The 27,219-nt window shown below is 39.7% G+C and overlaps 1 protein-coding gene across 1 annotated transcript in view; it reads right to left on the reverse strand.

The window, feature by feature from the left end:
• The window catches only part of LOC310937743 (partitioning defective 3 homolog), a gene marked incomplete at both ends in the record, with an annotated part of 330,453 nt that overhangs the window by 184,749 nt on the left and 118,485 nt on the right, over positions 1-27,219 (reverse strand). Inside the window, 2 exons of the mRNA XM_083902083.1 lie at positions 17,467-17,604; positions 20,647-20,828. Of these exons, the coding sequence (XP_083758209.1) occupies positions 17,467-17,604; positions 20,647-20,828 (320 nt within the window). The remainder of the gene's footprint in view (positions 1-17,466; positions 17,605-20,646; positions 20,829-27,219) is intronic.

The following is a 27,219-nucleotide window of genomic DNA, read 5'->3' on the forward strand; positions in this document are numbered from 1 at the left end:
CATATTACAGTGTAACTGTCAGTCAGTTTGCAGTGCCAGCAGTAACACACAGATGTCACCTGATTCTAGATTAACGGGGCAGTGCTTAAGTGGCCACTGTGGTCCGTTGGAGTCACAGTGGGGTCATCCGCCCAGCAAGGGCACAGCCCCTTCATTATTTCTGTGCACTCAAAGTCAATGCTTTATCTTTGACGAAGACATTTGGAAAAGACTGACATGCAGCGAGATCCTTCAGGAAAGCTGCCGACTTTTCAAAAGACTGATTGACTCAGTGTCTCCTTGTGACCAGAGTGGAAGAAGTCATCTCTCCTTATATTCACATGCCAACTTACTTATTGTACGTGACAAAGCCAAGTGCAGTGACAGTAGAGGAGAGACACAGGCTAAATAAACATCCATCTCCTTGTACTCATTCGCTAGCCCTCTTTCCTTTCTTGCTCTATCCCTCCATCACTCTCCTTTTCCCATTCTCTAAAAACCCTCCATTTCTTCCTCCCCTGAGTGCTTTTAGCACCCTGTTGATCCCTTGGTAACCAGTGGAGTGGGGAAGCAACAAGGCTTTTCAACTCTCTAAGGCACTCAATCCTAGCTTGCTCTCTCACACTTTCTCTACATTCTGCCCTCCCTCCCTGTATCCTGCTCTCATCCTTCCTTTCACATCCGAGCGGGCGCTCAGATCCCTGATCTGTGGCCAAGAATCCAGCAGCCTTTCTGACAATGGGGAGACGCAAAAGCTTGGCCATCTGACAGCTGTTGCATTATATTATTGGGGATCACATAAGAGAGAGAGGAGAAAGGGTTGGCTGCAAAGTGCAGAGTCCTGTTACCTTCAAATGGACGGATAGGTTAGAGCAGCAAGAGGACCAAGGAGAGAAGAGAAGAAACGAGCAGGAGGCAGAGAAGGAGCAGCTGTCTGCTCAAGGGGTAAAATGCATACACACACACACACACACACAGAGCTCAAGGGTTGCGGGCAAAGGGTGTATGCTGAGGAGCTGTCAACCTCCATCAGGCACTGTCCTTAAGAAGACTTACTATGTGTGTATGTGTGTGTGTGTGTGTGTGTGTGTGTGTGTGTGTGTGTGTGTGTGTGTGTGTGTGTGTGTGTGTGTGTCATGCCATTAGCCATGAGCAAGTACAACATGTAGCTGTCTGAGGAAACTGGGGGAAACGAGTGGGGGTTCCCTCTTACGGCGTATCTTTGGCGTCAAGGGCTTAACAAGGACAGGTTCAAAGGTCACAGCAAATGGTGTGTTACTGGCCACCGCCCCTCATTTACAGCTAAGGTCCACATCTGTTTGACGGCTTCATGTGCAGAACAGGCCTCCTAGTTAGACGATGTCACACGCTCCCTCACAATGAGCCGTCTGTGGCGAGCGGAACAATGGACAGCCCAAGACAGCCAAAGAGTTGAATATAGAAATGTTCCAACATGAACACTGTGGTGCGTTCACTGCATGTAACAGTAAAGAAAACAAGCAATTTAATCACAGCATTTATCAAAATGGCTGCTGAAATACTCACAAAATCTACACTCCCTCCGGACTTTTCCAGCAAAAAAAAAATACAAAATATTGATGACGCGTTGTGTTGTACGCCCCTAATGGAAATATGAACCGAGCCAAGGGTAACAAACGATATGGTAACATATTCTGCTTCCAGTGAACATGAACATGTAAGCAAGAATAAAAAGCAGAGAAGTAGGGTTTTCCTCTCTGTCACAAAAAGGTTAGGGCGCCATAATTGTACACCCTTTACCTCCAGTTAATACAATTTGACTAAAAATTGTACAAGAAACATGTGCAAATGGGACTTCACAGCACCACTGTGTTAACAACTGTCATAAAAAGCTGCAGGTAATAACTTGTATTAGTCCTATACAAGTCCCTTTGACCGCACAAAGCAATTATCACATATCCATCTTAACCAGAACCAGACTCTTTTTTATTATTATTTTAACCATGTTAACCATTAAAAGAGCCTTTGTGGCTTTGGACACAATGTGAACAATGTATATATCACAACAGAACAGCACTCTTTAGCAGCTATTGATGAATGACATTGTCATACATGTGTCACAATTTACCACACATGAATTATTCTCCCATTACAATAAGTCTACTATTCCTTTTATCCATCCCCTTAGAGAAAACTGCCATTAAGGACAAATTAGGCTCCAAAATGGTCTCTGTGATTAGATTGGACACGACTGTTGCATCCGACAAAGTAGCTCCACCCTCTCCACTATCCTTAACCCCTCAGGCCTCAGCAGCCCACTGGACTCCATTTCCATTAAGGCAACCAATATGTCACAATCACTAAGATTATGGCACACTTATTTACATTTATGTTGGGGATAAGCAAATACTGTAAAAGGTTGTGCGAAGAGTTAACAGTTAGTGGATGATGAAAGGATCGTAATGCAACCCACAAGTTCTCTAAATGGCACTTAATGGCTGTCAACAGAGAGGCAAACCTGTTTCAGCATACTTCCTTATCTTCGTTATGTTATTATGATCTCAAGGATCATGATGATGTAAGCTAATGGTCGTGTCAATATGCAGCAAAGTGGATTTATTGTGTTGCAGTGAGGGGAGTTAAGCACAGAATATACAGCGCCATATCAAATGAATTAGGCCTTATGTTTCTATTTGTCTGGTGACTTACTGTAGATCCACATTGGAGCAGAAACAGTAGACATTGGGGAAACATTAAAGTGTGACCCCGATGACTGTCATCTCTTGTTTTGTATGTAAGTGAGGATGAGGAAGAGACAATTATAGAGAGATGTTATGAAACTAAAGTCCTGTGTTTGTTTGCCAAGGAGACAAGACAAGACAAGGTGGCAGCGACGTCTGTCCTCTGATGAGGACGTGTTGTCTTTCATATTTCACACCCCGTGCCAATGGGCTTGCTCAAAGGAAAACACTTGCATTCCCGATGCACTATTTGATAATGAGGAGAAGGACTCAAATGTTGTTCAGCGGGGCCAGATATCGATAACCTGTTTGTTTAGTATATTTTTTTTCTGCAATATCTTACTAGATTTGGGGTCAGCTAAAACTAGCAGGTTATTGTGTATAGCACAAAACATATTTAACTTCTGAATGGCTAGAAAAAAATAATAATTTTGCTTTGATTACTGCTTTATCATAAAATAAAATGAGGATTTATTTTTCTATTTATTAAGACATCTACATTTTCATATATTTATATATAAATATATATATATATTTATATATATACACATTTATATATACATAGTATGCGGTATAGCATAATCCACAAAGGCTCATTTTCACATGCAGCCTTTATCTCAACACCTCCTTTTAATCAACAAAAAACATCCAGGCTCTGTCTCCCTTTGTTTGGTTTTGTAAAGACATGGCGTCTGGCTCATAAAGTTTGATGTGAATTTACTTGAAGTAAATAGCAGGGACAGACAGGTTCCTGATGCTGTTAAGCAAATTAGATCATAGATGTGAGGCTGCATTTGTCCACAGGACAGAGAGCGGCAAGAGTAGGAGGTGGTGGTACAGAGAGATGGACGCTTCTGTTTGGTAAGTTGACATTTGGAAAAACAAAGACCCGTCTCTCTGTGCGATCCTCTCATTGTTCCTTTTTATTTCTGGTCTACAATTTTTGTCTCCTCTCTTGTCTCTACCTCTGTCAGTGGGAGACTCGCTGTGTGTGGAATATATCATCTTGCTAGTGTCTGTTTCATATCAGGCCTGGACTGATCTATCAATGACACAGCTGCTTACGTCTTTGCCCACTGCATCGTTAAATTGCACTTTAATTAAATTAGGCCTGCTAATTATGAGGACTTAAATCAATCACCAGGTCAATAACAAAGGCCCAAGGCGGACGGAGAGGCCCAAGACTTTTTTTCCAAACCTCATCAATAACAGCCTCAACCGGAGCAGACTCCTCCTGTATCAGAGAGCCGGAGGTTCAAACGGGTAGGAATTACTGTGAATTGAGTTATCGTTACAGGCTTTTGTCCAGAGCACTTCTTACTCTTACAAGCTCTGTGAATAATGCTGTTTGAATACACTAAAAGTGTTTCAAAGACTTTCCGCACGCATGACATTTTGCATCAGAAGAGCCCTTCAAAGCGGACATTTGAAGCAGATTTAGGGTTTCTGGTGCATAAAATATAGTTCAAAAGGGATATTATGACTTTCCAGACACCTGGCTTTGGTGTGGGGACGTGATTCTGAACAGATAATCCGGGGCGTTGAGAGTGCAGCACAGCTGAATCCTGGGTCTTTACCCATGCATTAAAAGGAGCTCTGCGGTGCTTTTCACAGATTAATCATCATTTTGAGCGTATTAAGTGGGAGGACAGTCTGCTTTCCACTGCTCACAATGTTTAATCTATCTTTCAAACTGTGAAGGTCAGCGAGTGAACGTTACCCCCGTTTGAAATAATAGCAGCTGTTTGAATTTCAGTGAGCACCGCCATTGTTTGGAACTGTAATGTCATTAAACACATTTTCATTTTTTTTTTTTTGTTGTAGCCCCTCCTGCAATTATATGAAACAGGATCACACTGACTTATTCAGAAGCACGGTGGCTGCTAATAAACTACACCTCCTGCACTGTGAAGATGTCATACTGTATTAACTATTTAGCATTTTTACTGTGATGCAAATGTATCAGCAAGTAATCACAGGGAAATAAAATAGAAGAGTGACTATTTGCATAGGAATCATATTCACATCCCAAAGGATATTTTAACACGCTGTGACCTCAAAACCTAAATACATTCAACATGAAGGGGGCAGAAATGATGATGGGGGAATGAGGGTGAATGATGTTGAACTTTAAATAATTTAGTGGAAAGTAAAGCTTTGGCGCACAATGCAGCCAGTTATTACAGGAGGTGATTCCACAGATCAGTGGTTGTTTGCTGCCTTGTTTGAGCAGGTGGAGTGTGGGGCGATCATTGGTAGCGTTGTGGGAGCTGTGTGGGGCGAAACGGAGGGGGGCACGCTTTCAATTTCATTTTAATTGGAAGTTGAAATTCGTGGATCAGGGTGAGACAGAAAGCCATTTAGCTGTGTCCTTGCTCTCAGATGGGACTAAATGAAGAGGGTCATGTGGAGATCGGGAGGCGGGGGGTCTGTGGAGGGCCAGTAATGAGGAGATGTCCCAAAAGACTCCAGCACAGCCACGGCAAAGCTTGTGATGCCAGTTAAGGTGGGGCAGGGTGTGGGAAGGTGGCTGTGGGGTGTTTAGTGGAGAGCTGGGGTGAGTCAATATGAACAAATGTGTATTACATTTAACTGTTGTCAAATTGGTTCACAAAATGCTGATTAAGTAGTTCAGTTGCACCCACCTGCCCATGTGCTGCTGGTCCATACACACAAACACTCCCTCAGTCAGGTTAGAGGGAAAAGCGTTTTCAGTTGAAGGATGCAGCATATAAATGGTGTTACATTGTTTCTGTTCAACAAGAGAAAACAATAACCAAAAGTTTTGTGCTGCAGCTTTGTTGTATAAAAACATTTTTGTTCGTATACACTGTGTAGTTAGGGTCAGATTAATCAACATATCCATAGTTGAAAGGAGTGTGCTAGTTAGAGTTCATGATCATTTACTTGCTTAATGAATTTCATCAGTGGCTGGAATCACTGATGAGATGAGAACATGGGTAAATGATCGGTGATACAACAAACAATACATTTTGGAGCGCTACACTAGTCAATTTAAAACAAACATTTGTAGACACCCACCTACAATAATCCCTCAGGATACACACTCGCACAATCACACACATTGCATAGGCACATTGAAGTTGTATTTCCATAGTGATCTAGCTGGTCTAGCTCCTCCCTGACCATACCAGATCATTTTATTGTGAAACCCCAAGGAAAGGGTCCCAACAATGAAATGGTAGCAGGTGTGTTTTTGGTACTATTCCTAATGGAAAGGCAAAATACCGAACTCTTCCATTTGAACACTGCATTACATTCCAATATCTCTCTTCGTATATCGGCAAGTAACAAAACCACATCAGCCGTAGTGCCATCTCCCAAAACAACAGACACACAAACCAACTCTCCGCTACACCATTTCCAAAATAAAAAGGGCAGTCAGCATGGTTCTGGGTGCAATCATCACAGCATGTGCGAATCTCTGAGTATGTTGTGATGAAGCCCACTGGGGGGTGCTATCCTATGCAACAGTTCCCATGTAAAAGTGTATAGCTGGAGCATAAAGAGGAGAACATTCTGTTGGTATACTACTGGGAAGGAAGAAGCTACGTCCATTGCATTGATGTCAGAATGCTAAAATGGAGCTATAACCACTATTGGTGGCAATTTATTTCACTGAAATATGAGGGTTAAAATAAGCTGGAGATACAGTAGGGAATCCATCACTGAGATCATATGTTACATTTATGAAAGTTACTGTCAGAAATAATATAATTTGTCTTCCAGGGAGGTGGAATGATGTCTTAGTGGAGTGCTCCATCATCCAACAGCTTTAGATTGAGATTATCTTTAATATAAGAAGATACAACATTCACAATACCCTCATCCTCTATTTGGGTATGACCACAGACTGTAGTAGATGTGTGGAACACTTACATGTGGTGTACCAGAAGCTCGAGTCAGAAGGCATTTTAAACTATTTTCCTCTGCTTGTAAGATAGGAACACACCTTTTTTCAAAGGCTCATCTTCACACCAGCTGATTGTCTGAATTCCAGTCGGTATCAGAGACGCGGGGAAGTTTTCTTGACCTTTACTTACTTTTTTTTCTCCCCTAAGTATAAAGATTGGGGAGATAATGTTCGAGGACAAATTGCCAGAAGATTTGACAGCTGACAGAAACACTGGTGTTACAAGGGATTGGCCATGAAATGTTTACTAGACAAATTATAGCAACTATAACCATTATGTTCTCACGTCTCTTTAAAAGTTGTGGGCTATTTTTCTTGACCGATGACATAAAACTGAATAGAACTTTATCAGAATCAAGAAGAGAGTAAATCCAAATAAAAACTCTTAGCAGAGTAGCATAAAGTGGCTGAATGTCTCAATAAAATGGACTGATTGACCCTCTACCATTGGCTTTATTTTGAGAGGGTTTCTGTTCTTCCACCTCCCTGGCTGTGAAATAAAGCCACCTCATTCCATATATCCAACTGTGACTGCTTTTGTTTTTGGCCAATTCAAATTAAACGGATCAATTTGGCCCGAGATAGCAAAGAAGCCCATCTCGTGTTTCTCTGTGGCCCCCTGAGTGGATGCTTACTGCCGGCCAGGGCCTTGTAACATTCCTTCAGCACCTTAAAAGCATTGGCCCCCTAACGGGGCCTATAAAACAGTGAGAAAACTCTATTGTGACAATGGAGCTCATTGTGTCAGGGTGAACTCCTTTGGCACTCAGCGGAAAGTGGAATTGTGTGGCATATTTCTTTTTAAAAAGGCAGTGAAGGAAAGAGATTGTGAGGAACTAGAAAGAACTCAAATAAATAGGAATGAATGAGTTCACACTGTGGGAAACTGGGCTCTGTCAATCACAGAATTCCTTTGGGAGTGAGGAGAGCATCGCTTTTTAGCTGTGTTTGTGGCAGAGTGTATTTTAATTCATCTATGCCTTTGTTCTTTTCTCCCTTTGAATTGAATTGAGGTTCTGATGTTGATTATCCAGGAATGAGTTTTTAGAGTGGTGTTTTCCCCCTTTGGCTGCAAACAAGAGTGAGTTTGCTTAACAATTGAAACACATCACCTTAACAGTGATCATGATTCTCCGACAGACACTTTAACATTTCCCCACCAGAGCCAGAGACACTGCACCCGTCTGAGAAAATGATTCACCCAAAAAACAAAGGCAGATAAGAACAAAATGTGTTCATCTTAAGAAGCTGTGTTCACCTCTCCCTCCTCTGTTCTTTGCTGTCCTGACTGGCTTGACTCCATGCTGACGGCCTAGTTTTATTCCCTGAAATCAGTATTGTCTTCAGCTAAGGTTACCCTGCTCCCTGTGATTTGTGGGTAATGAGCTGGCACCCACCTGCCCGTGTTCAATTATTCTCATTGAGAAAGTGATTTCTCACTCCACGGAGCAAATCGGAGAACGCAAATGCATGGACTGTAATCAAGAATTAACACATTCATAACCACCAGTGCAGAGAGAACTTGTCACACTGATAATGTGGAGGTGCTGGATATGTAGACAAAAGAAAGACAGGGAACAGGAAATGGTACATCCTCTCATCTCTAAAAGAGGTTACTGAACAACACTTGTCACAAAGGTTGACAGAGACCGCTTCACTGATGTTAGGGATGTAAGTAGGAATTAATGTAATAACAGCAACATCTGAGCGAATCATGACTGAGCCAACATGCCATGTTGACAATTTGCAAAACTTCACTGGCTTCACCTGCAACCAGGCTTCTGATGGACATAGATGTCCGTCACACTGGCATACACTCATGTGTGACATGATTTATCTTCTATTTAAAAAAAAAGGAACATTTTATTGGAACATAATTAGCAAAATATATAGCATGTGCTATTAGAAGAAGAAAAACCCCAAAACTAGTGATGGAGACCATTAACTGCACAATAAATTATTTACTGATTTTATAAATTAAGTGGACTTTGACCACTATTTGTATATGGTCTCTATTAACTACCAGATATTATGTAATATATTTGTAATGTTACACATTTATTTTTGTTTGTTTCGCAGATTCTATTTTTTTTAAGAGGCGTTTCAACTATAAAACCAAAAAAGATCTGAGGGTAAAATTCACCCTATGGAGTTTTTGCATTGCTGCATTTGAAGGATGAAAAAACAAGATCCTCTGAACTTGAAAATATTAATATGAGCCTTTTGAATTCAAATCATTTGAACTTTAACGTTCCAGTGCAGAACCTCAATTGCCCCTGTGGACCTGAGAGAGAGATCTCAAGTTTTCGGTAAGTTGCCTCTGTGTTTTTTTATCTGTCTTTCACCACGTGTTACTTGTTCTGACTGCATCAGAGACTTAAGCTGTGTTTCCAACGTGTGGAAATGTTCAGTTCAGTACAGTATGGTACTTATTTGTGTGCATTTCCGTCAAGAACAGAACCTTAATAACTGGCGCCAACTGTTCAATTCTTTGGCACCCTTCCATAGGGGTACAGAGTGAAATGATACTTTATCATTAGACCGGCTCCACCCACTACAATCAGCTAATTGGGTGACGGTAGCAATGTCATCATTTGTTGTCGTCGCACCAGTATCACGTCGGACTACACGGCCATTGGGCACAGCCCACACCTGGCCTACCAAGTAAGGTATACTGTTCTCAGTCCAAACGCAAGCCTAATGGAATGGGTTGATTGAACTACAGCATTAGAGCTGTGAGGTAGTTGTTTAACGTTGTTGGCGAAGCACGTATTTTCAATACTGATCGATCATGTTCGAGAGAGGCCTAAATCATTATTGTGATTACAATCTGTTTATGAATGTTGAGATTTATTTTTACCAATAGCATCCACTTCTGAAACATTTCATTGGTGCCTCCTGGTGTTTTCAGCCTAATGTATGTTTGAATCTGTCTCATTACTCAATCGTGATGCCAAATGTGTGACTCGGTGTGCAGCGCGGGGATGACATCACAGACACACAAAAAAAACTGTTATACTGAGAAATACTCAATCAGCATTGTGTTAACCCATTTGGCAATACAGTTTGTTTGTATTTTAAAATGACACACTGCAGCTTCAACAGTTGAATCACATAGAAATCTGCATACACTTTCAGGTTGCGACACTGTAACTTCTCTCCTGCTCAAATGTGATAAAAGGAGAGGCATGATTCAAACCACTTTCAATAACTTGCCAGAAAATCACAAAACCACAAAAACAAACAAGACATACCTAGTCTCAAGGGGGAAAGAAACACCTACAAGACACAAAACTTTCCTCTGAGACAAAATGCAAGACGATTATTACTTTGGAGAAGAGCACCATTTATAGACCCCCCACCCCCCCCTCCCTGTTCACTGCCTTTTCACACACTGTCCTTAAGAACTTCATTTGTCTGCCGTATTATGTGCTTGGGATTAAGTTGTGAAAGTTGTTTTGAATTGTTAAGCACTTATTTCTATTATACTTATCCTCCAACACTCCCTCAATGTGTGTGTGTGTGCATGCGAGTGTGAAGGTGACAGTGGAGCCATCCTGAATGCTAATAGACAAAAAAAGAACCAAGTGAGACAAGCTTTTGTGCAGAAAATGGTGGATGGCTGGTGACAAGGTTACATTAAAAACACAAGCACACACATATGCGCACACACAAGGTGATTATCACCACATATAACAAAGATGTTAAGTTAATAATGGGATGTAAAATTGCCCCGTTTTCATAATTGCTCATTTACAATCTATTTTTCCTGCTGTGGAATGAATCAAGCAAATTATGCGCCCAACAGCGTGTGTGCGCGTTACCTGCACATATACACAAACACACTAATTTAAAGAAAGAATGACAATGCATCTGTGTTGCAGTTTGTTATTGCAGCTATGCATCAGATACACAGCTGGTGGCTAAAACATATTGCGTAGTTATCAAATTAATATTTATTTTTTCTTTTCACAAAAACAAAGTCTGAGAATAGTTATAGCACATATATTATTATCAGAGCTTTTTCTCTTTGCTTACCCCCCAAAATGTAGATGTTGCAATAAATGAGTGGCAGGTTGTGCATAGTTGCTGCTCTGACCTTTTTGCTTGTAATATGAATAAAAAAAGACAAAAGTAGGTGACATATTTATATCCATGCAGTACTTGACTAAATGTATTTAGTTTACATTTTACCAGTGCACAAATCACAGGCTAATGTAAAGTCTATGAGAGACCCAACGCACTAAATTTATAATTGTACGCATACGTTTCCACATGTCACTGGGATGTCAATTATAAGGTCCCATAGCATTTCACTTTACACTATTCAAACAACCAAAACCCATATCATATAATTCTACACTGGTATTCTGAGTGACATAGAGGTAGGCATAACTGTAACTTAATGATAAATGCAGATGATGATGACGATGATGATGATGGCCACAGTTGAGGAAAGTGTCATTCAACACTTTATTTTAGAGCTGGATCCCCATTCTGCATGAGAGTATTTCTGGATGTTAACTTCTTAATTGTACCCTGCAGCACATCTGTGTGGAGAGATCTGCATTCATTACATTTATCCACTCTAAATGTTCAGGTTTTAATTGGTCACCTGTTTCTATGTTCAACGGGGATAAAGACTATGTCCAATATTAAGAAGGTGTTTATGTTGAAATTTGTGTTTATCTTTCAGTTCACTGAGCAAAAAAAAATCAACAAGTGTTTCAAATCACTAATGCTTGTTAAGTCACCCAAAGCTAAAAAGCCAAATACACTTAGAGGTGAAAAGAGCAGGTGACCAGCGCAAATGAGGCTTAAAAAGAGCAGGTACAACACCAATGGCCTGTCACAGGTCGTGACATTTGGGCCGCAGTTCAACACAGATGGCTAATTGAGTGAGGAGAGGCCATTGTGAGGCTCAGGCTACATTATTCTAACTCAACTGGACTGCTGCAGTCAGCCGTGAGCAGAAAGTGTGACTTTGTTCCTGACACTGTTCTGTGTGCTTGCAGAATAAAAAATACTCCCTCTTGAGTGCAGTCGTATGCTCGCCGATACTGCTCCCTTGTTTTTTATGTGCAAAAACTGAGACTACATAAAAGCCATATTGATTAATCTAGTCCTAACGCATGGGTACAGATGCACACTGCAGCCAGCAGCTATACAGTGAAAGAAAGACAATTGATGGGTGAGGTTGGACCTTTTTTTTCACTCATTCAGAGAGACAGGTCAAAAGTGAAAGAGAGACAGGAAGAAACACAGACTGATTTAGGGTTTGGGAGTTATTGGTGTTTTCTCTCCATGTTCAACTCCTCTAACATTGCCTACAGCTGGCCTCGGGGTCTGCACACTACACTGTGTGCTTTAACAACAGGCTTGTGAGGCGTGTAGAGCCACTCACTAAGTTCACTCACAAACAACGGCAAAGTTTGTGCAGCATTGAGCGAAACAACGATTTGCCAAATCGTACAAATTTTCAAGTCCTTTTTTAACAACCTGTCCTCCAACTCAAACGACCACAGGAGCGTTTCCTAATTCCCCCAGTGGTAGGAGAAGATATGACTCCAGTATTTTCAATTCTCAATTAGTCAGGGTTAGGGTTAAAAAAAAGTCATGGCTGGGCAGTAAGTTACAGACAATCACAATAACACATCAAAATAGGGCTTATATTGACTACACACCAAAGTAACCAGATTGTTGTTATTTATGCAACCATGGGTCAAATCTGCTGCTGCTGCAAATGTCCTCGATAGGGTCATTTGAGTTGGAACAGACAGGCTTTTTAAGCAACATGTGATGACTTAATAAATCAAAATGAAATGTTTTCAAAACTGCATGTTCTCCCCGTGTGTGCATGGGTTTTCTCCGGGTTCCTTCCACAGTCCAAAAACATGCAGATTTGGGGATTTGGTGAATTGGTCACTCTAAATTGACCGTAGGTGTGAGAGTGTGAGTGAATGGTTGTTTGTCTCTATATGTAGCCCTGTGATGGACTGGCGAACTGTCCAGGGTGTACCGCGCCTATCGCCCTATGGCAGCTGAGATAGGCACAGCACCCGCCGCGACCCTCCGCTGGAGGATAAAGCGGTAGATAATGGATGGATGGATAGATGTTTTCAAAATTTTAAACTGACCTAAAGATAATAATACAGATAATCTGCTTAAAGAAACAATGGGCTGCTACAGTGCATAATCGCACAGAGGCTGACAAATACCAGGATTGGGGTAACTTGTGGACAAGTGCAGGAAATTGGGTTGGCAAAAGCAAAGCACCCAACCCCCCATTGCTCCCCAGCGCCTGGTTTGTGTGTTCACTATTGGTGTGTTTTAAGGGTGGGTTAAACACAGATGTAAAATTCACTATCACTGATTGGTGTGTGTACAAATATAAGAAACAATCATTCTAAAGAGATACAAAGAGATACAAAAAGTTACAAATTGAGGAAAACAATATTCCATATTTAACAGGCAATGATTGTGTAAAAGTAACTATATACTGTTCAAAGAGTAAATGAGAGAAAAAAACTGCTGGCTTCAAACTAAAATGAGAGAGACAACAAAAAGGGAAAAAACTAACATTTTGTTGACAAATCAGGTCCCAAATGAAAATCGGTGTTTGTTTGGTTCAAAATGTTTGATATGGAAAATATGAAAGTAAAGGAGTGTGTTCATTCCGCTCCACGCTCACGTCTTTCATTTTGATGTTGAACGGACTCATCTTCTTTCAACATGTTGGCTCAGTGATGTTGCTGGGCACCTCGCCACTTTGGGTTCCCTTTAAAACTCGCCAGACAAGGTGTCTCATTTAGACAACAAACAGAGGGAGGCACTCTGACAGCTGGAGTCTTGATCAAAAGTGTCTGAACAAAGCTGTTTCTCTACATAAATGCTTTAGACTCTATGTATCAGCAAAGCCTTTTCTTCTTTTTTTGTTAGTATCTCTTTTCTCTTTGCCTTTCTGTTTGATAAAGGCTTTTAAAAGCTATACACCAGGAAATATTGGGATATTTGTCTGTATGCCTGTCAGTATCAGGATACACATCAAACATCATTCCACCAACACACAAACTACTCTGACCTGGGTAAGTCTCGCACCACACAGCAGAAAGAAGATAAGTGTACTTTTTTCTGCAATATGAAGTACAATATTATTGTTTGACATTGCACATCCTGTGATCTCACTGTATTGATGTTAGTCCATCCTCTTATATTATTCCTGACAAATGCCTCTAGTAGTTCATCAGGCTGCAAAAATTGTGCAGAAGCACTCAGCCAGATCCAAATGCGTGTTTGTGTGTGTGCGCTGCTGAGTGGGAGGGCCTATTAGCATTCATCAGAAGGATAACAGGCTGGTTAATGTCAGCTGTTTATGTAAACAATAACTCATAAGGCCTTGGCATTCATTGGCTGATGACACAGTTGGCAGGGAGAGTGTGTGTGCTTGTGTTTGGCACAAATACCTAATTTGTCAGGAGCAGCGGTCCTTATGGAGACCAAAACCTGGTCCCAATGAGGCGGAACCGCATTAAGGTAGGTTATGATTGGTCATTAACTGGTTAAGGTTTGGGATTGGAAATGTTAAGGCTATCAAAATAATGGAAATCAATAGTACTGTGTGTGGTGTTGAGGCTATTGACAGGTTAGCTGGAAAATAAACACAAGACACTGACTGGGTAAGAAACAGTTATTTGATTAGTGGATGTTCTGCTCTTCTAGAACTGCTTTGAAAACACCTGTCATCCACACTATACTGGCAGTTTATTGTTTTAGAAATAATTTTTTTTCACATTTTAGTACAAATGTGAAAACATGGAGACATTATCCATGATAATGGAGTAATCTGCATTCACTACCTAGCAGTTTTTTATTGGCAACATTATCTCTGCTAATGTATCATGCTTGTATCACATGGCTAAGTAGTGACTGTCATTACCTGGTTTGTACTGGAAAGCCAATGTTTCTGCACATATGTGAAGTATGACTACTTCCTGTCTATGCTTATAAATACATATTTTATAATAATAATATAATATTATTATCAAACAAATCAATGCTTTTTTTATATCTTTGATTTAGTCATTCTTACTAAAAATCATGTGTTATCTTACCAGCTGACTAGACATTACTTTCTTCTTAAACAATAGTCCCTCTGTCAGTCTTACATAGCACCACTTCCTTTCAACCTGACTTTCAAATAAGAACCGCTACCTTTGGCTTTTTACTACATCTTATATATAAATGTTGCCATGAAGCTTAACAATAATAAAAAAATAGCTTACAAGCTGTATCTTGTGAAATAAAATACACTTGTTCATGTTATTTTTAGATTTACAGGAAGTAGTCACATTAAACAACCCTTGGGCCACTCTTGGAGTAACATCTTCAGATTCAGCTCTGGGTGGTGATGACAAAATCCTGGAATCAGTATTGTGCATCCAAATCCCCCCCTTAGAACTTTGGCATTTAAAGCATAGGCTGTGGAAAGTTCTGCTTAAACATAAATGGTGAATCAAAGCACTTAAAGAGTGTACCAAATGATACCGGGAAGTCTGTTCTTCCCGGTATCATTGTACTCCACACATGTAATCCATTAAAGAAAGAGATTTGATAAAGGAGTGCTTAAAATGGTCAGGTACATTAAGACTGAAGGAGAGGAAAGGATGCTGCCAGAGCATTATACACACTCACATGCAAAACCAGAATGTACATATAGAACGTGTGACCATCCTTTTTTTCCCTGTTGCTAGTTTCTTGTAAAGTAGAGCAATGACGTACAACAGAAATATGTAATCTGGAGTGATTTTCTTAAAACCTGAACAATAAAGGCTGTGTGTGTGTGTGTGTGTGTGTGTGTGTGTGTGTGTGTGTGTGTGTGTGTGTTTCTCATCGTCCATAAATGTGAGCTCAGTTCTTTTTTAATTAACCTGCATATATTTATCTTACCATCTCATGAGTTAGTGCTGCTATGCTGCTTGTCCATCAAATACACAAAGGAGGCAAAATATCAAACTGTCATGTGTGGGAGGGAAAGGCAGTGATCACTCCTGAGATAAAGGCAGTGAAGGAAAGAAAGAAACAACTTGGCAATTACGCGCCCCTTTGAAAATGACACGGCGTCACCTCTAATGAGCGGACTTGTGTTTTTTGAGCATCATCTTATTCATGCGGGTGTCAGATTACAAAGACTCAAGTAATAACCACCTTTGAATGCTTAGACTGCAGGTACATGGATGCTCATGACTCCTGTTCTGTGGTAATCTCACATGAATGTAAGCACTCACCTAAAAACTAAATCTTGGTTTAAGGAAGTTTGTTATTTTGGTAGTGTAATTAACTAAGTTTACAATTATAGCAAATAAGAGTTTGAATAAGAGTAAATATAGACAGCGCTCTGAACAAAAGCTTGAACTATTCATGATTATAAGATCATTTTATATTGTGTGTTATGCACTCTTCTTGCTGAGAGTTAAATGAAAATACTACTTCAATGCCATTATTAGTATATCAGTCACATGCATGTGCAGGAAATATGATAATAGCTTCCTAAGCCTGTAAGAAAACCCATCTACTGTATCAGAACAAGTGTGAACCCATGACCGTATATTCTAATCGAGCAATTCTGCAAAGACACATGCAAATTACATACTGAAATAAAATGGTCTTCTTTTCCATTCCATCGTCTAACTATAAAGAAAACGGTAAAACAAGAATAAAACTAAAACTCAGATCACCACATATCTCAGAGTTTGTTCTGTGACAATTGTGGCAAGAGAAATGTAAACCAGTGTAGATTATGTGAGAAATACGTTTAATAACCCAGATTTCAAGCTTATACTGTATTTGCACTCTGAGATACTAACTTGCATACTTGCAACCATTTATCTCAGCTCTGGATGTTTTACATCGTCTCATTGCACTTTTCTTGCTCCACGGCACGAAAAAGAGATCAATTCAACACCTTCTACATGGGTCAAAATGAGTAGCTGAGGCAGTGATGGGCAGAAACTGAAAAGGCAAACTCTCTGCACATTGAGCTCAGCGTGTCTGACACCTCCCAAGGTCATCCCTGTTCTCCCAGCAGAGAGCTTCTGTCACTTTTAATAACTTTTTAAGGGAACATTTTTTTCTCTCCTCTGACAAGCTGACGGGGTCGAGGGACCAGTCGCAGAGTGAGACAATCACAAAGTGCAGACTGAGAGAGGAGGAGGTGTAAAGTGAGGAGGCGAGCCTGCAATGACTGAGACTGAATAATGATACTTAATAAAAAAAAACTGGCAAACAGCATTACACAGAAGTATAAGTCTAATGTCAGTCAGAATGTATAAAAGAAACAGACATAGATAAATAGAGATAAATGCAAATACACGTGTCTGGCTGTATCTACTCATGTTACACTCAGCAGCACATATTATGGCAATATGGCTGCCAAGTGTGGAGAACTATTTTTGTATTCTTATTATATTAACTGCCTGACAGAGTGCGGCATACAGTCTGTACTATACTCGCTCCACAGGAATGCACATATACAACTTATTTCTTCCAAATCCCAAACCTCAACTTTGGCTATTTTCCAGGAAAAAGTACTGAGCCAGTTGCAGTGCTCTGAAAAATTCACTATGTGGAATTCACCATAATCATCTTTTTATCTTTTATACAAGCTGGCAGACTGTGTTGGTGTCCCATTGTGACTGAATGAATGTAACGGGCTTGCTGGATTCCTGTGCAGTTAACTCAGTGCTTGTGCTTATTTGCAAAAAAAAAAAAAAATAATTCTTTAAACCACAAAAAAAAACAATGACCATATTTCATGGATTAAGCCCACAACTGTACCTGCTCCTGTCTGTCCAGCCACTGGTCCACCATTGGATGGTTAGCACTCAGGGACGATCGAGTCATCTCTCTCTGGAACTGAGTGGTCCAGCCGCTCGCATCCCGTGGAAGACTCCGGTAGGCATGGGCTCCTCTGCCCTGCAGACAAAACAGATAAGAGGGAGAGATTAATATCACATTATGACATGGATACTACTATCAGAAGATTTGCTTACATGTATCATACCACTGCTACAACAGAGAAATCCTCTATCAACAAACATTTTCAATGACTAACACAATCTTTAAACGGTGCTTTGTGGATTTGTCATGTCTTTCTCTGCTGCCTGAGAGACACTTTGTGGTGGATGTTTGTTAGTTTGTTTTGGCTCACTCTCAAATACTGGTTTGTTAATTCAAGTCTCACTCCATTTCATCAGCCACAACCAAAACACCTCCCTGCAGCTAGGCCTGAGCCGCTAATAAGAGGCCTCTTATAAAAACACCACCACAGCTGAGCGTTTCCATTACATGAAAAGGACCTTCCAAAAATGCTCTTGCCAAAATGGGGTCAAACACCAGCAGACCTCAGCAGACATTGCAGTGGCACTGAGCACAAAAACACACACCGACTAGATTATATTTCAGACATGATGGGCCTCGGCTTTAAATTCCCAGTGCTTGAAGGTTAAGGTAGCTGAGGGTAACTTTGAAAGCAAATTAATATTAATAAAATTCACAGAGGAGACAATGAGTCAATAAGACAGAAAAACATAACAAGAATCATAAGGCAGGAATGTCAAACAACTGTTTCGTAAAGTGGGCTTGAAATTATAACACAATAGCCCATCATAAAACACCAAACAAGCTTATATATATAATTTAAAATGGAATTAAATACATGATAATTACGACCAAATGTCTTATTATTACTATGATAAGACATGTCATAGTGATAATAAGTTAGTTTTGTATTCAGTCATGGCCATGTTTTCATTATAACATAATATAAACATGTTATAGAGTGGGGGAGCACATCTTTATCTATTTACACCTCTGATATATGGGTTGATAAGTTAGAAAATTGCATTAAACAGATGGAAACTTTGATTTATTTTAAAGAGACATCACACAACAAAAGAAAACAAAGCCCAGACTGCAGTACAATTAGAAAATAACACGGGAACAATGCAAATGAAGAAAAAACTAGTTTTAAAAAGAGAGATTGAGAGAGAAGACAAAACCTTTGCATGCTTTAATAACCCATGTGTGTGTGTTTTAGTTTAGTTGAATGTGGCATGACGGTGGTCAGAGGAAGCACTGCAGACAAGACTGTAAAACTCAGCTGGACACGTGGGCTCAAATGAGACGGCCCCTCTGATAGCCATCATAGCCTCGGGTCCCCACTGCGCAACAATAGGATTTCTCTCCACAAACTTTTACGACACGTCAGATCGTAAAATGTGGAAAAACCCAGAATCCAGATACATAACAATAAATCAGCAGCCTCAAATCCACTGGCTAATCCCTTCAGTTGACTGTGCTACACAAGGTGAACCAAGATAATGAGGTATTGTAAAGTCATTGGGAGATGTGATGAGTTTGCAGTGCGAGCTGATGACTGAGGATTCACGCTGACCTATATTGTGTAGATTTTGCAGAACCAAGCTTGATTTATCCATAGAGTCTCAAAGGGAAACTCAACAGATCAGGGCCGTGGTGTAAGATGATCCCAGACAACCATGAGTCTATGTGTATGGTTGAATATGGCTTATAGCCACACACTCTTTTGGCAGCACTTATCACTGATGTATGGTCACAGTAAGAACAATGTTAGTGCCAAGACATAAATATATCACAGTCAATGGAAGACATTAAACATCTGTGGAATAATAGACTTCATCTTCGACTGGTGGCGAATAATATGACAGTTAGACATATGAAAAAGAGATATTGAGGATTAGGAGGACTAATACTAGCTTTTATTGAAAAAAAAAATGTAATAGTTCTGTCAGAAATTGCACAATAAAAATGACTGCCTCCAGGTGTTGGCTTGAAATTGATTTAAATTCAGATAACCGATCACCTGCAGCAGATAGGAGTCAAGAAGTGCACCTGAACATTACAGTCATCTTTTTGAATAAACCAGTCAAAAAATGAATCTACTTTGAATATAGTCTCATAAACTTATACCATCAATAATGTAATGGTTTTGTTCTTCTTCATTATTAAATCTCTGCTTATTCCACAACGCACTTAAACAAAAAAACATATAACCTGCGCAGTGTACATGAGGGTCAATCTAATTTTGTGTTTTTTATCCTTTTTGAGGACATTTTTCACATTTGCTCAGTTTGGCTTGGAACAATGGGGTCAAAAATGACAAGCTGTTCTGACAAAACGAAAGGTCAAGCAACCACTTTACCCAAACTTTCTTCTCCACCCCCACTGCGGAGCATGTCACGGCTCTGAAGACTGAAGTGTCTTTAAATAGGATTATCAGACCACGCTTTCAGACAAATTAATCACATGGAGAGTTGCCATGTCACGTTCCAAGCACTCGATCATCCCTCTTTTTAACCTCTTTGTTTCTCAGGAACCATCACATGTGGCAGCCATTTTAAAGGTTATTTGTCTTTATTACAAGCCACAGGGAGTATGTACCTGAGCTGCCTTTTTAAGGATTCATAATCAGATGCTCGAAAAAGGCGTAGAAAAGTGAATTATGTGTGTTTCACAATCTCTACCGTTTTTTTGGGAGGCAAAGAAGGGTGTTATCACATATTTTAGATAAAGACTATCTATGACACAGCTGGATATCCGCAAGCAGATCAGCACAGGTTTCACATGTGAGAGTACAAATGAAAATGAGAGAGAAAAGTAAGTTGGAAAGTTAAAAAAAAAAAAAAGAGGGCGACTGGAGGTTAGATTTCAGAGCACATTATCTCTGACATTATAATTGATGCTGATCCACTTTATCTGCAGCTCTGTGAAAAATAGCTTCGAGACAAAATGTAAAAGAATCAGCATAGACTCCCTGACAGTGGTTTAATGAAGAATAAGTGCAATGTTGATTTTTTTTATGCTCGTGGATATCTTACAGCTTATGAAATTGATAAATAGCACGTCACTACTGTAGTATTTTCTCTACATGGCAGTCAAAACTCAAGGTTAATATACTGACCATTTACATTATATTACCTTTCTTTCCAGACTCCCACCAATGCTTGTGTTTGGATTGTGGTTGTACTTGTGGAAGCCAGCAGTCGTGGACCAGCGAGCTGGATTCTTTCTAGATGGTTCGTCTGGACCGACTGGGACTTCACCAGGAGGAAGGTCAACCAGGGAGGGGTCACTGCTGGGACGGACGTGGAGTGGCATGTCTGAGGAGGGGGAAGTGGAGAAAGGGAAGGAAAGAATAAAGATGAAGAATAGGAGAGCAGTAGGGTGAGAGGAAAATAAAGAGAGGAGGGAAAAATAAGATTTAGTGTAACAATAAACCATTCGTTGCATTATCCACTCAGTCTTCCAACAGTTACACATTTCTGCTCTTTTTGGCCACAAGCTTTGATGGTCCAACTCAGACAGGAGGAGTGGTGATTATGAGGACTTTTGTTTTTATAAAAGGTCTACTGAGCCCAAACGGAAACACAGTACAACTCAACTATGGGAGGTTAGGCTTGGCTTGAGTCCTGCTGTAGTGAAAGAAATACTGTCAATCTTGTTCCACACAGCTGTGTGTGTGTTTGTGTGTGAATGATCATGCAAGCCCCTTCCCAAACCACACTAAAAATAGCCATAATTGCAGCAAATTTGCACAAACAGTATAGCATGACTGACTCCAGAGATATGAGTTGTTTGTATATGCCCTACTACCAAACGGAGCTGGTTCTGGACAGTTTCTAGAGAAAGAAACTGTCCAGAGAAAGTTCTAGAGAAAAGCAACTGTCCAGCTCAGAACTAAAATTATACCAGGAATCAAACATGTAAAAGAACTCTGCACAGGAAACACTGGGCCATGTTACAGCTGCCACACTGACCGATCTACGACAACCTAGTATAAAGTTCCCACATTCCATCAGAACTGCCAAAACAAGCAGACAGAATGAAGTTGTTCTTGACTTCACACTCACTTTAAACATTCAGTGAGGAATCCTAGTGCCTCTTACGTGGAAGGCAGTAAGTGTGAGCTGTGCTGTGAATCATCTGGATTTTCCCAAAAGGCCATATGGATTTGTTTATGACATTCTAGCAGCCTGCAAGTTATACCCCTAATTATGCAAATAGTGGGATAACCACCTGTCATCCATCGGCGGATCATTGTAGCGCGCATATGCCGGTGCTAAGCTTCCATCTGATACACCAGAGACATGTCTTAGTGGTGCAAGCGACGGATTTTAATCATGGCTTAAACTGTGCCACAACTCATGCGTATTTAATGCTGTGACAAGACCGTGGAGCTCTGCACGCAACTGTAAGTGTTTCTTAAGACCACCTGCAGAGTAGTTAAGGATGTGGACGGCTTCATTTGTGACTAAATCCCCAAAATAAAGATGAGATTAACACAATCTTCCCGTGAATATATTGTGAAATATATTTTGTTATTATGACAATATTTGGTTATTTTTCATGCCAGAATAACCAGCCACTGCTATTGTATTTTTTCCACCCACGACAGTTAGCTGATTGGGTGACAGGAAAACATCACTCCATTGCAACCAGTGTGTCTTCAACGCCCGCAGTCTATCCTTGCAAAGCTTTGTTGAGACAAACCACAAGCCACAAACTGAGCAGGGAAAAAAGGAGCTACTGGAAGTCCTCCATTGTTGCCTGTCTTGTCATCGCACTGGTACCAAGTGGCGCTATGCATCTCGTTGACAGAGCCCTTGGGCACAAACCACAACCCGCCTACAAGGCGGCTCTCAGCCGAAACACAAGCCTGACCCAGGGCTTCACCATTCCAAACCGTACTGTATTATATTAAACCAAACTAATCCAGCTTATGTTGACAGCAGCAACTCATGCACCGTCATCTTCCTCCTTGACTTGTGTTTCTTCCAACATAACCACATCATGCCATTTATCCTAAATCCTTTTTAGTATTTCGGTCCTACTCCTAATATTTCATCCCCCTACCTGATAATTCAAGGCAAGGCCTCTTGTTTCCCCAATTCATTTTAGGGTGTTAAGTGTTGTGGTGATTTAAAAACCTTTAACACAGCTCTATCACACATTCAGAGAAAACAATTATGTGTCAATGTTTTGTGAAAATGCAGGAAGTCCAGTCAACCAAATGAGATGAAAAGTGCAGAGGCATAAATAAAAAGTAAATAAATACTGTCTTATCTACTTTGTTTTTGACCTTGATGGAGAAAGAAAATTTGATGGACAACATCTGTGCTGAGAAGTCGACCGCAGCAGATGTTGTCACATGAATCAAGCACAGTAAATTATGTTTACTATTACAAATGAGATAAGAAAGGAAGGCCCTTTCTAAGAATACACAGAATTTGACAAGCTCTTATCTGCCACAGAAGATTCCTCAGTCAGGCACATGTAAAAGAAGAAGAAAACAATGACTGAGGTCCAATAGAATGATTCCATTAAAAGTTCTAGTAAACTATGCGAGTGAGAAACAATACACAATACCAGGATGCTGGAACTAGTTCACCTAAATGGAATGCAGTATGTTTTTTCATGTAATCAGTGACACCTCTATTTCCCTGCTATCATATACCAAACATATTGAAAAAAGTCCATTGACATAGCAATTGTTTTAGCTTGAAGAACTAAAAAGTGTAGTATACTTACCCTTACCTCACCTAAAAAAATGTTGATAGTCAGTATAGGAAATCCAGGGGCATGTTCTGTTGGTTTCCTACTATTAAAAATGTTGGCTTTCCGAGTGACATGCAAGGTTTGCACAGAACAACACTAATCCACAGCATGTGTGAGTTAGCCTTACACTAATAGCCTCCAGTCACCGATGCTGTCCTCTTTTATTACTTTCACTACTTTGTTCACTAAATTTCACAATAGTTTAAGTGAGTAAATCACCTTTCAAAATACACCATATTTGCCAAGTACTGCTTGCCATTGAATTTAAGGTGGATGTTGTAAAAACCCTCTAGTTTGCTGCCAACTAGTTTTAAAATATATATATCTCTTTCAAAGCTTCCAATACAGGCACCATTTGCATCATTGTTCCTTTTCAAGATCATAAAGTCTTTGGAAAGTACTGTTTTTTCTGAGTTGAGTCAATAACACTATATATTTCTCAAGAGGAATCTCTGTTCGCAGTCATGTTCTCATGCTGTAACAAGTAGCTCGTAAAACTTCTATTTCAAACAAGTGTCCATGTACAAACTCCAGATAAAGTTTGACCGATCTCTGCTAACACAGACAAAGCTACACCAGCAGCACACCAACACCTTTTAATATAAATGTATCCCTCTGTTTCAAATGTGTCTCCTTTTTTTTGCCCATTGTCTAGACTTCCTCATAGGAGGTAAGGAATCGAGTAAAGAAACCACCACAGATAGAAGCCAGATGGCCAGTTGATGTGTGTTCACTCTTAAATTGGGTTGAAGATTCAATAACGGCATTTAATAGACTTTGCTTGTGCTCAGGAACGGCTGGTTCACATCCAGTTCAGGACTCTAGTGACGTTCACCTCAGACAGAGGGGATAATTAACGTCTGGTGTTATTCTACATGACAGCCTCAGACGTGACACACACACAAACACACTGTATAAGACAGTGAGTGAGTGAGTGATACCTGTAAAGACATGGTTTATGTGAGAGACAAAACGATAAAAGGGAATATACAGGTGGTAAAAAAAAAAGAGTCTTCATCATGTCAACAAAATGTCCATGTATCCATTCTTATTCCAGTAAGGTGACTTTTTTCTTTTTTTCTTTTTTAAAGGACTGAAGTTATTGTGTTGGTCCATGTGTGTATGATTACGTATGAGGAGTGAAACTTGTTTTACACTGACAGCTTCTGTGTACTTTTCAGAATTTCTCAACACAGCTCAAACTGCACGTTCATCTCAACTTTGGAGCATTGATTTTGCTTTAGGATAAATTACTTATTCTTAATTCCATTCACTTTATAACCACACTCACCTAAACTTACCACAGAATTGACTATGTTTATCAATTGGTAAATACAAATATATAACAAGTTGGGAGAGCACGTAGCTGAACTTAGAAGATATCATGCAATGTTAAATTTATATGACTAGCTCAGACAGTTCTGTTTTCCAATTTCTAATCATGTATTCCCTTTAAGGTTACAAACCTAACATCATTAGTGATAATCATAAAATATTTACTATATGTGAAGGGAGAGACCAACTCTGACCCTGTCTGCATATCAGATCTGTGTTTTCACATCAGGATTCACATTCAGTGATTTTTTTAATAAAACGCTGATCCAACAGGGGTTAAAATCCTTACAGATTAACATATGATGAATAAAATAGATGTTTTTCAAGCGTCTGCTTGCTTGTGTGTTTACTGTTTAGAGGGTCACGATATGAAGATTCTCTCCACTTCCCCATTCTCCATGACCTGTTTTCATCTACTTAATTTGTCATGGGATTATCTTGGCAGTCCAAAGGGTTTGGTTGGTCCCACATTTAATAACCAGAGCTGCTTCTGCAGACCGAGCCAGTCATCGATCCAGGCTGAAGAGGGAGCAAGACCCCTTTAGAGTGGAGGGAGGGTGGAGGCTAATAAGACGAGTCCCTAATCCAGCCCCTGTAGTGGGGGATTATGGGCAAGGCACAGGGTCATAGATGTACACACTACACTTCACTACAGGGAAAGGTCAGGTTCTCTGGGGACTATTACCTCTATTGCTTTGTCCTTTATTTATCTTTCACCTTTACCTTGTTTGAAGGAGAGAAATATATTAGCTTATATGATTGTGGATCAAAGCTTTACCATATATACACAGAAACAAAGTCAATTTTAAGTCATTTAATTCATATTAGATTAGATTGCAGAAAAAGTTTAGATTGCTGGAAAAATAGATTTAGTCTTATTCCACAGCCTAGACAAAGCTAATATATTTCACTTTATTTACTCTATATTTACTTATATTACAACCAACACCATGTACCCACTTCACAAGCTAAAAGTACTGCTATCAGCCAATTAAAAAATGAAAAAATTAATTGTTAAGAACGTATGTGGACCAGCTATGGACAACTGTGATGGTGACATCTTTAGTTATGGCTGTGCAAAGAAAAAGCCACTGATCTTTTTCACAAAACTTCTTAAAGGGTCTCTTTCCTCAAATTTTAAAATAATTACTTTATTTGAAACATGTAAATTAGAATTAAAAAACTCCACTTTACACAAGCCATCTTACACAAGTGCACATAAGACCAAAACATTATAAAACACAAATTTACCCCTAACATGATGCTATTCTTCTATATTCTATATAGCCAAACCAACTTACAATTTAGTTGAGAAACATATGGGGGTCAGCTACTAATGTATGAGCTGTGGAAATTTTCAATCATAGAAGGTCGTGAAATGGGCCCTTAGTTTACCTGGAGCAAAGGGAGTGGCACTTTGTCTTGACTGAATGCCAACTCAAGTTGATAAATCTTATGTCCTAGCATAGTGATTAGGCTATACAGAGGACACAATAAGGATAGGCCTTTATTCTTATTATGACTGGCCACTTTGATGTAAAAATTAAAATCCAGACCATTATGCCACGTTTTTGATAAAGACAGGCTTTCTTTCGTCAGGGTCTCTGGACATTCAAATGTCATCCTAGCATAGAAATGAAGAAGAAATCTCTTAACATTTCTGTAACATGTTGTCTTGCATGAATGTTTGTTATTTCTTTCTCTTACCCAACTGAACTTTCCTTTTTTTTTTTTTTTTTTTTTGTAAACGCTCAACTACAAAGGAAGAAATCCACTATATAAACCAATAAGCAACCAATAGAAATCCTCCACCTGACATATTTTTGGAGGTGGTGAATATGTCTGGGAAAATGTAAGGGATAAATAAAAAAACCACCACATTATGTTTGAGGATTTAAACTGTCAGCACTAATGTTATAGAAGATGTATACAACATGAACATGACATGAGCTGCTGTATAAAACTGATTGGGGTCGGACCAAAAGAAGAACTTGCTTTTAAACCTAGAAAAGGAGTGCAATGACAATTTGTTTTCCAATGTGTGGATTCACTGTTTGATGACTGAAACTAAAATTGGCTTTCAAAAAAGTAAAGGTACACTAACATAATTACAGCATACCATATGTAGTGAATGAACATTTCAGATAATAATGCTATAATGCCTCCGTCAAGGGTGGAATTATCTTGTCAATGAAGATGTGGGCTAAAAGGTAATGGAATAACTGAGGTCCGATCTTCACCACGACAATTTAATGCCACCACAAATATGCAGTATGCATATGCTAAGCAAATATGCCTGTATCAGCCAACCAAGTTGTTGTCAATCTGGTGGGTGAATAAGTTATTTTCTCTTGTGGCCCTCTAACCCTGGCATACTCTTGAGTCTTTGCTTTCACATCAAACTGATTTAAATATAAATGCAATGTGACCACGCTTCATGAAAAGTCTAAAAGCATTTTTTTTTTCTCTCTGAGCAACTCTGAATTCTTCAAGCCTGGGCCAGTTCAATGTCTGAATAAATTATGGCACAGAGCCATTTTAACTGTCTCTCTCCAACCACCAACTATGTCCCTTGTGTGCACTGGGGGGGATTTCCACTAA

This window comes from Microchirus variegatus, assembly GCF_963457635.1.
Source record: "Microchirus variegatus genome assembly, chromosome: 15".
Lineage (NCBI taxonomy): Eukaryota > Metazoa > Chordata > Actinopteri > Pleuronectiformes > Soleidae > Microchirus > Microchirus variegatus.